The sequence below is a fragment of the Stylophora pistillata genome, chromosome 12 (genome assembly GCF_964205215.1).
Source record: "Stylophora pistillata chromosome 12, jaStyPist1.2, whole genome shotgun sequence".
Classification (NCBI taxonomy): Eukaryota; Metazoa; Cnidaria; class Anthozoa; order Scleractinia; family Pocilloporidae; genus Stylophora; species Stylophora pistillata.
The window spans coordinates 3,187,440-3,202,500 of record NC_142530.1 but is presented as its reverse complement, the minus strand read 5'-3'; the positions used below and the strand labels follow the sequence as shown (position 1 = coordinate 3,202,500).

General features: G+C 38.8%; 4 protein-coding genes and 1 long non-coding RNA gene across 5 annotated transcripts in view; 4 read left to right on the top strand and 1 right to left on the bottom strand.

The window, feature by feature from the left end:
* Positions 1-176, bottom strand: part of LOC148718416 (uncharacterized) — a 965-nt gene extending 789 nt beyond the window's left edge. Inside the window, exon 1 of the long non-coding RNA XR_015993771.1 lies at positions 1-176. This exon is cut by the window's left edge and continues 31 nt beyond it. This is a non-coding gene — a long non-coding RNA (uncharacterized LOC148718416).
* A 783-nt stretch (positions 177-959) lies between these two features.
* Positions 960-2,933, top strand: LOC111323508 (potassium channel subfamily K member 9). Its single transcript, XM_022926881.2, has 2 exons — positions 960-1,369; positions 2,013-2,933. Exons 1-2 carry the CDS (start codon positions 1,057-1,059, stop codon positions 2,594-2,596), a joined length of 897 nt encoding a protein of 298 aa, XP_022782616.2. The 5' UTR covers positions 960-1,056; the 3' UTR covers positions 2,597-2,933.
* A 1,487-nt stretch (positions 2,934-4,420) lies between these two features.
* LOC111323506 (potassium channel subfamily K member 9) lies at positions 4,421-6,513 on the top strand. Its single transcript, XM_022926879.2, has 2 exons — positions 4,421-4,940; positions 5,538-6,513. Exons 1-2 carry the CDS (start codon positions 4,652-4,654, stop codon positions 6,149-6,151), a joined length of 903 nt encoding a protein of 300 aa, XP_022782614.2. The 5' UTR covers positions 4,421-4,651; the 3' UTR covers positions 6,152-6,513.
* Positions 6,514-6,709: 196 nt separating this feature from the next.
* LOC111323507 (potassium channel subfamily K member 3) lies at positions 6,710-14,583 on the top strand. The gene is made up of 2 exons (XM_022926880.2): positions 6,710-7,598; positions 13,943-14,583. Exons 1-2 carry the CDS (start codon positions 7,295-7,297, stop codon positions 14,509-14,511), a joined length of 873 nt encoding a protein of 290 aa, XP_022782615.2. The 5' UTR covers positions 6,710-7,294; the 3' UTR covers positions 14,512-14,583.
* On the top strand, positions 8,209-11,156 carry LOC111324884 (uncharacterized). Its single transcript, XM_022928549.2, has 2 exons — positions 8,209-8,828; positions 9,599-11,156. Exons 1-2 carry the CDS (start codon positions 8,599-8,601, stop codon positions 10,569-10,571), a joined length of 1,203 nt encoding a protein of 400 aa, XP_022784284.2. The 5' UTR covers positions 8,209-8,598; the 3' UTR covers positions 10,572-11,156.
* Positions 14,584-15,061: the final 478 nt, after the last annotated feature.

The window sequence follows — 15,061 nt, the reverse complement described above, 5'->3', positions numbered from 1 at the left end:
GTTCGACATTGACAAGGGCAATTTCTATGCAAAACTTGTTTATGAAAAAGTGCGTTCCACATTGACAAGGACAATTACGAAACAGAACTTACTCGTGAAAAATTAATGCGTTAGGTATTGACGACTGCAATTGCTAAGAAATACTTGCTTGTGAATTATAAAGGTGTAAGGTAAATACCATTCATAACTTTTGTTAAGTTAATATAACCGGAGGTTTGTTCATAGGCAAATTTTACAGTTGGACACCTTTCGATTTTGTTTTTTGTTCACCTCCAAAATTTAATTTTTTACTTACAAAATTCGATGGTTATCAGACGCTTCTTCACAAGTTAATCTCTTGGCTCTTCTTAAATAGTTAAAAAAAAACCTTTAAAAGAGTCAAATCTTTAGGAGAAACAAAAAAATTTAAGAAACAATTTGTAAAGGAGAAAATTGATGGCAATCCTCCCTGCAAGAACATCTGCCGATACTAATTTCGTAAATGACGAGTTTATTCTTTGACATATTTTCCTTCTACAATTGTCAGGTAAAGTTTCTAAGGAAAACTTGTCAATTAAATGTTTGCTCGTGTAATTACAGCTTAACATTCAGAGCAAAGAACCGGTCCCTCTATTAAAATGGTTCGCGTTGGCTTTCGGACGGAATAAATATGTCGAATCGACAGCTCTAGTTTGCACAAAACTCTGTTGTATAATGCCATTTTAACCCAAGAATAAAAAACAATACCACAAAGAAAGTCTCGGTCCTTTAGAAAAAAAATAACTAGAAAAACAAACCAACTTTGGATATCATTTCTTTCTGTGAATAATCTCAGGAATGACTAATTTATGTTTACATGGCAACTGTCTATGTAAAATTAGATTTTATCGTTTCTTTCCCCAAGAGATTTAAGCAACTGGCTTTGAATATAGCCTGGACGAAACAAAAGAGGGAATTTAAAACAATTTTTCTATAATTGCCATAGCAACTGTAATTACTTAATCATACCGTCCTCCGCTTCGCGCTTTGCATTTTAATCGAGCTAGCAGACACTTTCTGAACAAGAAAGACATTCAGATGGCTGGAAGCGGAAAGGCAAAAACACTTCTGTACTTGTTCCTCGTCTGGATAATTTATCTGATTATTGGGATGTTCATATTCAGAGCTGTTGAACGCGATCATAAGAAGGATAAGCCACAAGAAGAAACCAAACAACAATCCTTGGACGTAATTAGAGAAAATGTGACGGCTAAATATAACATGAGTGAAGCAGAGTTTGATTTTATTGTGCAGCAGATTGAAGCAGCTTCATCGACCTCAAGTGTTGGTAGACCAGAATGGAGCTATACCGAATCACTTTCTTTTGTGGTTCAACTGGTAACAACAGTCGGTAAGCTCGGCAATTCTGAAAACCTCGTTAAATTGTTTTGCCTATTTACATAGCCATAATGTAAAACAATTCTTGTGAATAATCGTCACATTCAGCTGCTAGTTTCTGACTACTCAAACATTTCGATTCCTCCCAACTGTGTTGTTTGATCTTCATTTTCGCGATAGATAGTGTAAGAACGCTTGATCGTGGCGAAGTGACGTCATTTGTCTTTGTCAGTGTGGAATGCTTGAAAAGGTAGTTTTTGAAATTGTCAATTCCCTTCACTTCCAACAACAACAAAAAATCGATTTCTCCTTACAATATCAATACATTTCAAGCAGAGAAGTGAGCAAACGAGAGAAAATATCAAATACAAGATATTGTCCTTTCAACTTTTTAAACTGCATCATTTCATGTGAATCCTTCAAGTCACACAAATTCAGCTGTTCTTGGGATGTCACACAATGCTTTTCTTTCGCGAGGATAGTTGCGTGACATCCTCATGACCATCCTCGACTTGGAGCAAGCAGGGTGCCCGGGAATTGACGTCACTTCGAGCGTTCTTCCCTAGATACGGCTCTACATCGTTCCTTTTGATATCCAGTCTACAAAACAGATACTGCTATTTGTCATTTCATTTCGTATTTTGTTCTCGTTCAAGGCTATGGTAACATCACACCCGTGACAACAGGTGGCCGAGTACTTTGTATAATCTTCGCCCTTATAGGTATACCGATCAACATTATATTCCTGCAGTTACTCGGAGAAAGAATGCTTCGCAGCGAGCACTTCCTCGTCATGAAATTCGAACAAGGCTGCCTCAAGAGAGAGGGCGCGCCAAAATTCTTGAATGAAAAATGCTCTTTCGTGGGTTTTCTTCTTCTGCTGATCATTTTATTTGCGGGCGCTGGGTGCCAAATGGAGATGGAAAACTGGACATTTTTTGAGGGTTTTTACGCTTACTTCATAACTTTTACAACAGTTGGCTTTGGTGATCTGATCCCAGGATCGATGATAAGAGGTTCTCCAAAAGCAAAGATAACGGTATCCATCTTATTTATCATCATGGGTTTGGCGGCCATGTCGAATGTGATCAATGGACTTGTAAACTGCAGCGAGAGTATGGAATTGTTCCGAAGATTGGGCGAGCGCTGCGGAAGAAGGAGAAGTGTGGAAATAAGTCCTGAAACGTCGAAAAAGAGTGAGATTGAGCTAAATGAGAATTATGCTCCAGAAACGATATGACTATTATCTCCTCTGTTATGGTACTAACCGCATCGTAACTCTTTGAAAATTGTCTCGAAATTAGGCAATGGATGCTGCCATCTTTAATCTTGCTTAAAAAATGGAATTCTTGACTCAAATCATTTCTTTCGGCAGCAACCAAAGCGGCAGCTGAACTGCGCGATACTTTTGCGTGTGAGGCCTGGCTACTGAGTTGCTTCAAAATGGCGGCGTTCAAGGTTGAATTTTTATCACATTCGGAGGCAACTTTTGAACAATAAAGATACTCTCAGCAATCTCAGTAATCTGTAAATAATAGATCTTTTGACAGGAGATAATTAAACATGGTTTGATGCTACTCTGGTTTAAAGATTTAATGAATGTAACCGAAATTACAATTCATCGACCCAACGTTTCGACACTCCTGTCATGTGCCTTCATCAGTGGTTATCTGATGGTTGCAACAAGAGGCCGTTTTTATATGCTCACTGATTAGCTGCCCCGTCTTTCTGACGAGGTGTAAATAGGCGTCAATTAGTAAACCGCCATCAACACGATTTAAAGGAGCGTGGGCGGAGTTGATCCAATTCTTTTTATGATAGTGAAGATAAAAATCTTAAAAGTGACCATAAAAATTACAAGGCATTCGTATCCTTTGAACGCAGAAATTTACCAAGGATTAACGAACATCGTTTTGTTGGCCGCTTTCCTTTTGACGGAGAGCGCCAATCGGGAATTTCGCTCCTGAAAGCAAGAGGGAGAGTCCTCCGCGGAACCATCTGGTTTTTACGCTTCTACGAGGATAATACTGGCATAATTAACAAATGGTAAACACCACAGCGTACACTATTGAGTTATGGATGCACGCGGGAGGTTGCTAAGCACGAAAGAAGCGTAAGAGTCGCTCGAGGCGATAGCCGTGAGCGACTCTAGCTTCTTGAGTGCTTAGCAAACCTCCCAAGTGCATCCATAACTCAATAGTGTACGGTGTGGTGTTTACCATTTGTTTTATAACATAACATTGATACATTGTAGCTAAAGAGTTCCCTTTTATTTAACAAATCTTACGTGACCAGAAAAAACAAGCGCGCGCGGGAAAATAGTCTTTGCATTTGCTCACGTCAGCAGCGTACACCCATGGGCAAATGGGGGACGCTAAATTGACCAATAAGAGTGCGCGCTTTACTTTGGTTATGTTATAATTACGCTTCTACGAGGATAATACTGGCATAATGCGATCTGGCATTGTACCGCCAAGGAATAGTCTTTTGCTTTTCATGCTTTTATTGCACCAGCAAGAACCAGCTGTTCTTTCTGTTCAGATACTGAGAGGGATAACTATGGGTCTACTGCTACATGTACTGTCAATTATAGGGCTTTAAACCAATCATGACGCACGCTGTATCTCACTCATTTTATAAACTAAAAATTTTGTTCAAACTTTCATTGAGTTGAAGTTTTTCATTACTCAGTTTGACTTTTATCAACTTTTTCATGAACAGTCTCATCGTAAATCGGGGCTTATTTGTCCACAACCAATGGTAAAATTAAGTTCAGTTGAGTCCAGACTCAAGTGGTTTTTAAAGAAAACATATCTCGGCTTCGGCGGTTAGGTCTTGATCCCCGCCAGAAGACGCGTAGCCTCTGCCCAGTGTTGATTTCTTTTCTTTTTTTTTTTTTTTTCTTGTAAGTATGTTATCGTCTGCTATTCTGAGCAGTATTCTGGGATCGTTAGAAATTAAATTTACGTAAGCTGGGAATTACGAAAATGCCCCTGGAAAAGAAAGCTAAATTTTAAAAAAGCTTTCTCAGGGCAACTCGACCATTTCAAATCAAATTTCGAACAAAATTTAAGATTCCTTTTAATTGCATATTTACATGATTGATTTTACACTAGTGACTGATAAACGAAAAACATGTCTCTGCGCGTTTTGCAGGTCGTCCGTCGGCTTTCTCCTGTTACGCTGACCAAAAGGATCGCAGTGTGATAATCATTGTCACGGAACAACTCAAGGAAACTTTAATAGCGTGCTGAGCATCTTTGAGTCTGATTGAGTCACGCAGAAATCTACACAAATGAAGGCTCGAAATCTACTGTTTTTATTTCTCCTCTGGTTCTTTTACCTCACCCTTGGAGTGCTAGTATTCAGAGCTGTGGAACACGACGGCGAGGAACAGCGAGAGAAAACCAAACAGCAACAGTTAGTGGTTATCAAAGACAAAATAACATCCGCGTACAATATGAGCGAAGCAGAATTCTTCAACATTGTGAAACAAATTGAGGCAGCTTCGTCTTCAAATGGCGGACCAGAATGGAGCTATCACGAATCTGTTTCTTTCGTGATACAACTGGTGACAACAATAGGTAATTAAATGACAGATTCAGATATCATAGAAACCGCGTAGAGCAACCCTAGTCATAAATGTTGCGTAATGCTGTAAAAATTGTGAACACCTGTTAGTTCTTAAGTATTCGAGGCTGCGCAAGTAACGTTACACATCTCTGAACTACTGATAAGAACTGACTTTTGTGAATTAGCATTTGTGTTGAGGTATTTGTTCGAAGAACCTGTCAGTTTCGAGATGACGTAGTTGTCTTCAAACCCACTTCCGGGAGCTATTTCTAGAAGTTTTTCGTGCTCACAGAAAACATTAGCACAGCTTGAAATTTTTGATTTCAACGAATGGAGACTTATAAATTGTTAAGAATTGATAACAATTTATCAAGGCTCAGTGGGGCACCCCGAATGTATTGGATATTTTGCAGTCACGCGACATTTCTCTTATTCAATGACACCATTGTGTTACGAGGGTCATAGGCGTGCTTGCTTCGCGTTTCTGATTTGTTTTAAATTTCTGATCAAGCCACCACAACGAACGAAGAAGAGTCTAGAAATCTTAACTTGATTTCATTTTATCGTATTCATTTATCAATTTTTTTAATTTATTTCTTTTTCTCGAGGATATGGAAACATTACTCCGGTGACAAATGGCGGCCGTGTGCTCTGTATAGTCTTCGCCTTCTTTGGAATCCCGATAAACATCCTGTTTCTGCAGTCGGTTGGAAAAAGCCTGCGTGAAGTCGAAAAATTTCTCATCACAGAATTTGAAAAGCGCTGTCTGAAGAGGAATGAAGAACCGAAATTCCTAAATGAAAAATGCTCTCTGTGTGCAGTTGTGTTCTTCTTTATTTTGTTACTTTTTTCTGCGGCTGTCCAACAAAAGATTGACGAATGGACATTTTTGGAGGGTTTTTATGCCTATTTCATCACGTTTACAACAGTAGGATTTGGAGATTTGATACCAGGAGGCAGTCCAACAGAATCTCCAGTCAGAAATACAGTAGTTCGAATCGTATTCATCATCCTTGGTTTAGCGGCCATGTCGAATGTACTTATTGCAGTTATGGATTCGACTGACTGCCTTAAATATTTGAAAACTTGCAAGATTTTTCGCAGAAGAGGAGAAACTGTTGATATTCCTGAAACAAAGGAAGGCGGTGGTGGAATAGAGTTAACTGATTACCGTAAGGAAGATCCGAAAAACAACGATTTGGAACTTGTAGCAGCGATATGAGTTGTGGATCTTTGCTCACATTATTTTAAAAAAAAAGATAGAAAGTTTGTTACTGGCTAACTCTGCTACTGGTCCTGCTAGCTAGGTTGAGCGAGAATTCTGTGGCAAACAACAAGAATCGAACTTCTTAATAAGGAGGCAAAGGGAATTCTTTTATATCTTCCTGCTTCCATAGCGCACTTTAGGTAATGTAGGGCATGAAATGAAAATTAGAGCTCCTTTTCGCCATTTTCTGCTAATATTCAGCCAACATAGCACTTGGAACTTGCGCGTTCGAGCATTTTAAAATCAATTTTGTACATTAAACGTGTATCCATGTAATTTAGTATATTTATAACTATAATAAAGTTTAAGGCTCGTCAGTAACGATCTCTGTGTGTTTTGGTCTATCAACTAAGTTGAAATTGTAAATTGGCCACCGTAACGAGTTAAAAAGCTGACGTTTCGAGCGTTAGCCCTTCGTCAGAGCGATTGACGAAGGTTAACGCTCGAAACGTCAGCTTTTTAACTCGTTTCGGTGGCCAATTTACAATTTCAACTTAGTTGACAGACCGTCCAAATTACCTTGTCACCCCCACAGACGCAGCACCACAGTTTCTTTAGAAACTTTTACCCTTCAATCATTGATCTCTGTGTGAGTCAAACAATTTTTGTTTACTAGCGCCAAACACATGGGTAACCATGAGTGACTCCCTTTGAGTATGAAGGTTTGAAGCGTTTTTACAAGGAAAGTAAAACAATACTACGTTGATTAAATGCGAATATTAATATCGCCCTTAATTAGGCAGCCGTAGCGTCACGGTTTAAACATGTTAAAATTTCAAGTTCTAAACTTTCATATCATGTGAATCTTGAACAATCTTCTTTTTGGTGTGTCTATTTGTATCTTTACACTGTTCGCTTTGTCATGCCAAGAATTCCCCGAAAGCAAAACCAATATTCCTCTCCTTTAAATATACTGTGACGTAAATTGAATAAAGATATCCGACAACAGATGTTTATCGCTACAGTTTATATATTAATAAAAACGAATTAACTATTCAGGTCATTTTGCCACACTACACAAGAAGCTTCGTGTCCATTCAAATGCATGTGAACGAGTTAACGGAATAATTAAACGCCATCGTAAGAGAAAACTCCGAGATGGCGCAGGGAGAAACAAACCGAGCGTTTCTGTATTTATCTCTTGTTTGGTTCATCTATCTTATTGTTGGCGTGTTTATATTCAGAGCTGTTGAACGCCCCGATAGACCAAACCCCGAGAAATTAAAAACACAGCAGTTGGAGTATATGAAAGGCAATATTACAGCCAAATACAATATGAGTGAGACCGAATTTGACATCATTGTGAAGCAAGTTGAAGCAGCTTTGTCGGTTTCTAGTGATGGACTGGAATGGAGCTATCACGAATCGTTATCGTTCGTGGTTCAACTGGTAACAACAATAGGTAAGTTGTTGATTTTTAAGGAATTCCCGCTGATGTTATTTCCCTTCTCTCCCAAGACAACATTAACTGCTTAAAATTTAAAAGGCTTAATTCTGAATGCTTTTAGTCCTTTAGAATATTCAACATCTAATATTCCATAGGATTGGGACGATTCCAAAATGTCGATCGAAGTATCTGAGCGGGGGCGTTCACTCAGAATTGGAAATGTATCGTGTTATCTTAAATGTACCTTAAAGCATCTTCTTCAAACTGAAAAATTATAGAAAAAAATCCGATACTGAAAGTTCCTGTTTTCAAAAGTGAGGCATGCATTATTTCTGAGCGCAAATGAACTGTTGAAGCCTTTGATACTCGTGACCGCATTTTCAAGTGGCCTTCATTCATCGTTTAGCTACAACTCTGTGGACGGACCCCTAGAAATGTCAAGCATCAGTTTTCATTTCACCAACTGTGTAAACTTTACAAACATCTTCATCTAATAAATACCCCCTTTTTTCATCGCGTGACTTTATCGCTCAGAAAACCAAGAGATTTGCTGTGGTCACGCAGCACCCGTGCAACGTCACGTAACTCTGATACAAATCGCCGTGTTACAGAATAGACCATTGTAATTTTAGGCCCGGTTCAAACGTCGAACTTTACATGTGCCGAACCTAATTATTAGGTTCGGCACATGTGAAGTTCGACGTATGAATCAATTAGGAACGGCACTTTTGTATTTGGGTCGACTCTGCCGTTCTATTCGACTGAGCTAGTCGAATAGAACGGCAAAAGATCGGCTTCGATTCATACGTCGAACTTCACATGTGCCGAACCTAATGCATACATTATGCATACATTAAATTAGTAATTTTTTTCCCACAATCCCACTAGTTTTTACGTAGTTGTCATGCGCAAAAGACAACATTCGAATAAAATGGCGGGGAAAGAAGAGTAATGTTGTTCGTCTTGCCTAAAAACTACAAAGTATACTTGTTTGAAGTGCAAGGAATATTTCTGCATGCCCTGCTCCATCTTTGAGGACGATGAAACTGTCATTGGTTGGAAAGCGGGGAGTTCAGTGGCATATTGCGAGCCATGCTTCAAAGAAGTCATGGAAGAGAGCGAATTAAAGACCGTGAATGTTGTAGATGACGATTCTGATGAATCCCGCGAAGATACAGTTCCTGAGAAGCAAGAAGAACGACCTTCCACTAAAAAAAAATCGGTGAATGGAGATAAAAGGAAAAGGTCAGTGTACAAACAATACATCCTCATGTATAGTTTCGAATATGAAACAACCCTTACTAAGTATAAGGTATAACATCACGTGGCAATAGAAGCAAAGTTTGCTTCTATTGCCATGTGATGTTATACCTGTGATCTTTAAAACTTGTTTCCCACCATTAACAGACAAGTTAAGCAGTTACTTACAAACGTTTGTAGATGAATGTTAATATAAGTAATGCAGTGGAATATAGCAAAAGCAGATATTTATATGTAGTGGATAAGATATAAATATATATATTATTATTGTAGTACTAATCATCCTTATTGACCCCCAAAATGGCTGCCTTATCGCATGGTTGCAAACTAAGAATTCTTGAAAAATATTTCGAAGTAAAAAGGATGCTTTCCTCGCCTGATGGAAGTTTCTGTCTCTATATAAATGGATGTTTAAACTAGCAGATATTCTTCTTGAGTGGTATTTTCCCTGCTGTTGTTATGTTTTTTAGACACTATTTTATTTGGCTATTTCACTTCAAATAACCTGTGCAATTCTATCCCCCCTTTTGACCATTTTCTTAAGCTCTGCAAAAACACTTGAGCTTATGCACCCTCACAGTTCAATAATCTTTTGAGTTATTGAACAATTCACATAAATCTTTCACTTATCATGATCAACACTGGCTAAGCCATCTCCGAAAAGGAAAAATATTTTGGTTGAATAATAATGTATGTTATTGTTATCATTACCTCGATGATAAAGTGTGTTATTGTTATTTTTCTGCCACTGGTAGGAAACAAATGGCTGAATCCGACGATGATGATGAGGTAGAAGAGGATGAAAGTGATGGAGACTCGAAAACATCCCGCAAACTTTTCTTCAAAAAAGCAAAAGGAAACAAGAAAAAGAAACCTGGTCGCAAAGCCAAGTGGTGTCCACGGGTACTTGATGATCTTATAGATATCATCGTGAGTAGCAACTCATATAAAAAGAAACTTATTTTTACAAACACAAAAAATCAAAGAAATGGAGAGCTGTATGGAGAGATTTTGAAAGAAGTTAAAGCTAGAGCCTCTGCAAGGGGTGAAAACTTCAATTTCTCTGTTAATCAGTTGCGTAGCAAGTTCAAAAAATGTGTCTGCGTGTGTAAGCAAGCAGCCCTGACACAAAAAACAGCAACTGGGATCAAAAGATTTCAGGAGGATCAAGGATTTGGCAAGTGGTTCACTGCTTTGTTTGAAGTAGTGAAGACAAGAGAATCTTGTCAGCCTGATTTAGCACTGGAACCCTCAGCCTCACCTTCACCTAGTGATCTTTCGGGAGAATGTGTGGATGATAGTGCCAAAGAAAAAGAACTATTTGTTCCTGTGAAAGCAAAAAGAAGGCAGTCATCTAAAGAGAGATTGGATACAGCAACAATAGAGGCACTGACCCTTGCAAAGGAGGCTGTTCAAAATGACCCCACAAAAGAACTGATATCATTTATGAAAGAAGAAATGGAAAAGTCTAGACAGCATGAGCTCAAATTGTTTCAGCTTTTGCTCAACCAAAGAAGTGAGGCCAGCTTTCACAGCATTCCCTATTCCAGCAATGAACACAGATATAACGCAAATTTTAGCCCTTACCCAAGCTGGCATAGTGGTGCACAGGCTATCCCAAGTCACCCAGGATCGAGCATGCCTGAATGGTCCCCTGGGGCACCTTATCAGGATGCAATGGGATTAGACCAAAGTTTTGTTGCTACACCTAAATACACGCGGTTGTGATGATCACGCATAACCCCCTTTTTGTGCTTAATGATATTACTCCTCTGTTCCTGTTAGTATTTTTTTCTTGTAAAAAAAAAGAAGCAAGTCGATGGTTAATGTTTTGCACAAAGCTTGTGAATTTTGTTAGGTAATAAATTCAAAAGTTCATGTTCAAAGTAAACAGTTTTAATATTGTAAAAGCAATTTTTTACAACACATTATTGTACAGCTGTAGGGAAGTGTTTGCTTTTTTACAGCACATGTTCAATCAGTGATGTTATAAACATCTGATGATTAATATAGTTTGGTCAATATGATTTGGAAAACGCAATGAAAATATATAGTTTATAAGTCAATGTCATTTAGTGAATTGTGTAAAACTATTGGAAGAAAATGGATTATTTAAGTAAATAATGAATTATTTAAGTAAATAATGAATTATTTAATTTAAAGGATTTATTTAATTTTTATTTTCCTTCATTGAAAACAAATATTCCATTTTAGATATTATGTACATGTATATTGAAATCGGTTTGTATTATTTACTTACCATGACAAATTATGTGACATGGATCGAATAAATAACAGAGCACGTTATCATCATTTTTATGGAAATAATATTGACTTTTTTTGGTTTAATGTATTTCCTTCCACCTGATATTTAAGTGCACAGGACTTATATATTGTTCCTAAAATATCCATACCCACCTCATTGAGGACAATTGCACTTTTTGAACAGAAGAGATCCTTAAATGGCCCAAGTTGTTGAAGGAAAGTATGGAGACAAAAAGGGGAGTATGGATATTTGTGGAACAACACTATGTAAAAAACCATTTTTAGTCCCTTTATGTGGGTAGTGCATTTCCTTCTACACCAATGATGCTCTCAATCTGCTTAACTCAAGTACATCAATACTGCAAGTGGTACAAAATGGTGAGCCTTAAAAACTTCTAGCAAAACAATATAAAGTTCAATGTTTTGGGATATCTGTATTGAATGTTTATTGGAAGCTAACAGTAAGAGTTGCTTGACATTATAACCACTATGGGTTCTTTTTGTTAAATTTTTGACACTAACACGCATTCATCAAAGAGCTATACAAAAGACACTAACAATCAACTCATGAAAGTACTGCAGTCCTTTTTAACTGTGGGATTGATACACTACAATGTAGTAAATTTACCTTGACCATGAAACAGTTTGCAGTAGGTATGTTTAAAAGAATATTGAAGTGTATCGGTCTAGTATGGTCTTTTGTTTTGACTTAAGGTACATTTCTTTCGAATTGGCCCTTCAGAATGTTACATTCTTTTTAAGCTATATGCACGGGTGCTAAATACACCCCTAATTACTTCTTGGCTATTGACTAGTCCTCAGCCCAGCAGCAGCTAATTGGGCTTAATCTAATTGTGCAGTATCTGTTTCATGGTCCAAGCATAATCATACAAAAGCCAGCACTACTTCAGCATCATTAGGGATACTCACAAATTCCACCACTATCAAATAGATGTAAAGTTGACTAAATGTTTCACAACTACTCTGATTTTGCAATAAGTTGTGAAAAATGAGTGCTACATGTACATGTATGTATTGGGAAATTTGTGAATATACCAATGCCCCCTTAAACTAATAATGGACTATGTAGCAGTTAACAAACTTTCCCTGTTTGCTTCTCAAGCCATAATTTTGCACAAAGTGCATCTCTGACTCTAGCTGCCTCATAAGAAGCATCCTTTAGGCTTGGGCAGTCGCTCATCTGCAGCAACTTTCTCAACTCCTCCCTGTCCCTCTTTCCACCACTTTCATCCACAGATAGATCAAGCTTTCTTGAGATGGCATCTCCCTGCATAATACAAATATTATGAAGTACAATACATGCTAGGGTGGTTATGCGGACTTGATCTCGGCTGGTTTCACTTTTCCGGAGTAGGACTCTCCACCTACCCTTAAGTTGGCCGTATGCAGCTTCTGTGACCATGCGTGCTCTACTCAAGCGATAGTTGAAGTAACGCTGCTGAGGTGTCAATACAGCATTGGTAAATGGCTTCATTAACCAAGAACGAAGGGGGAATGCAGAGTCTCCAACAATGAGGGGTGGGACAGTAATTTCACCCACATCTTTACCAATTGTTGGAATAAAACCTTCTTGTATTGAGTTCCAGAGGTCGGTGGAACGAAAAATTACAGCATCATGGGAGTTCCCGGGGAACCCACAGCTGCCCCAAACAAATCTGTAATGGGAATCTACCAGGCCCATTAGTATTATGGAATAAAAGTTCTTAAAGTTATGATATTCCTTGCATGCCTCAAGTCCACCAGGAGGGCATTTAATGGGAATGTGACAGCCGTCTATTGCTGCCCAACAGCAAGGAAATTGCCAAAACTCGTCCATATCCAACATTTTTTTCTTAAAGTCATCCTGAGTCTTGGGCATATGACTAGACACGCACTCACTCCAAAGATGGTCAACAAGGAGCTGGCAGACTTCATTAACGATGGAACATACCGTTGATAATCCTAAACCTGCCATCTCTGCGATAGTATAGAAATAATCTCCGCGGCCCAGTCGATACAAACAAAGAGCTAGCCTCAGTTCTGGGGAAATTGGATCCTCCGTCACTATTTCTCTAGCAAGAAATGGGCCAATGCGATTTAATATGTACCTGAACGTTGACCGAGAAACCCTAAATGTTTTCTTGAATCTCGCCTCCGAATAATTGTTCCAAGCATTCTCCCACCATCCAGTGTTTCTGGTCAACCGACGACAGGAGCGAGACACAGGAGTGATGCTGTTTCGTTGCGATGAAATCAACAATAAAACAAGCAAACAAGTATTCAATACTTTCCTCCTCCGAGCTACTAGGTTGTTTAATGCCATTTGCATGTTAAGGCGCCTTCTTCTACCTTCACGGATGGCATTAGCGATTAGAACTTCTTCAGCATTGTTTCCCGCGCTAGAAAACTCCGCCATGTTGAATTGGTTGATTATGATTGACCGCTGACCATAATGGGTTTAATTTTGTTATTCGGCAGTTTGGTTCGACTCTATTAGGATCGACGTCTGAATCAACTGCCGAACTTAATTATTTAGGTCGACCCAAATAGGTATTAGGTTCGGCACATGTAAAGTTCGACGTTTGAACCGGGCCTTAGTTGCTTTTCTGGAGCCAACATAAAACCCAACCCATATCCCCCTACCCATACACCCTCCCCCCCCCCCCCATATTCCCGTATCCGGATAACGAAAGCCTCAAAATCGATGTTGGGGGAATTATCTTAATAAAGAGAGAAAAAAGAAGAGCAATCAAGTGATCCAGGACTGGCCGTTTGAAAAGTTAATTATATGATTTAAAATACACGACTGTTAAATTTTTTTGTCCTCTCTCAAGGATATGGTAATATCACGCCAGTGACTACAAGTGGCCGAGCCCTTTGTATGATCTTCGCCTTGTTTGGTATCCCGATCAACATTTTGTTCCTGCAGATGGTCGGAGAAAGAATGCTGCGCTGCGAGCGACTCCTCGTTACGAAATTCGAATCAAGCTGCCTCGAGAGAGAGGGCGAGCCAAGACACTTGAATGAAAAGAGTTCTTTTTTGGGTCTTGTGTTGTTGGTGATAATATTACTCGTAGGGGCAGCAACTACGGTAAAAGTTAATGACTGGACGTTCTTTGAGGGTTTTTACGCCTTCTTCATTACTTTCACAACAGTTGGATTTGGCGATCTGATCCCAGGAGGTGGCTCGACAAAACACCCCGTCTCGAATACAGTAATTCGAATCATTTTTATCATTCTGGGTTTGGCGGCCATGTCGAATGTTATCAACGGACTCGTTTCAGTACGAAATTGTAAAGAGTGCAAAGTATTTTTCAAGAATTTAAAGGCTCGGTTTGGAAGAAAACAAGGAGATGAAAATCCTGAAACGATGGAAAAGATGGGAATGGAAATAAACGAATAAATCGAAAAGCATGTCGAACTTTAAAGAACAAGGATGTAACTGGTGCATGTTGATTATTAAACTTTAATTTTTCAAGTTTATCTCTTCCAGTCTTCTCCATTCTCCGCCACCCTTGATCCTTCTTGGTTTATTATCGCCTCTTTTGTGTTTTCTATCTTACTAAACCAATATTTTCTAGTCTCTTTTAAGCTAAGAGGTTTTTTGTTCGTCACAAACAAATTGACCCAGGTTATCTAGGCCATGATCCATTGTACCAGAGATACGAAGTTTTTCCAAAAATCGACCAAAATTCAAATTTATCTCCGCCACATAAAAAAGTGTAAATAAACATTTACTCGCTACTTACCGCGTTTTGATATTCCAAAGAGTAACTCAACAGCCTGAAAATTGTCTTCAAATGTGTTAAAACTTCAAGCACGGGCGCCGCCAATTTGAAAGCTTTATCACCCGGTCAGTTGGCCACATGACATCCCAGGATTCAACTAATGGCGGGAACCAGGACGCGCGCACCAACAAGGCTTGTAACCCGGTTTTTCTGAACGGCGGGAGG

What these genes read in the sequence shown, in the direction of transcription:
- LOC111323508 (XM_022926881.2), top strand. Translation starts at nt 1,057, where the DNA reads ATGGCTGGAAGCGGAAAGGCAAAAACACTTCTGTACTTGTTCCTCGTC. An exon ending in TCAACTGGTAACAACAGTCG is followed by an intron (nt 1,370 to 2,012) that starts GTAAGCTCGGCA and finishes TTCTCGTTCAAG; the next exon opens with GCTATGGTAACATCACACCC.
- LOC111323506 (XM_022926879.2), top strand. Translation starts at nt 4,652, where the DNA reads ATGAAGGCTCGAAATCTACTGTTTTTATTTCTCCTCTGGTTCTTTTAC. An exon ending in ACAACTGGTGACAACAATAG is followed by an intron (nt 4,941 to 5,537) that starts GTAATTAAATGA and finishes CTTTTTCTCGAG; the next exon opens with GATATGGAAACATTACTCCG.
- LOC111323507 (XM_022926880.2), top strand. Translation starts at nt 7,295, where the DNA reads ATGGCGCAGGGAGAAACAAACCGAGCGTTTCTGTATTTATCTCTTGTT. An exon ending in TCAACTGGTAACAACAATAG is followed by an intron (nt 7,599 to 13,942) that starts GTAAGTTGTTGA and finishes TCCTCTCTCAAG; the next exon opens with GATATGGTAATATCACGCCA.
- LOC111324884 (XM_022928549.2), top strand. Translation starts at nt 8,599, where the DNA reads ATGCCCTGCTCCATCTTTGAGGACGATGAAACTGTCATTGGTTGGAAA. An exon ending in AATGGAGATAAAAGGAAAAG is followed by an intron (nt 8,829 to 9,598) that starts GTCAGTGTACAA and finishes TGCCACTGGTAG; the next exon opens with GAAACAAATGGCTGAATCCG.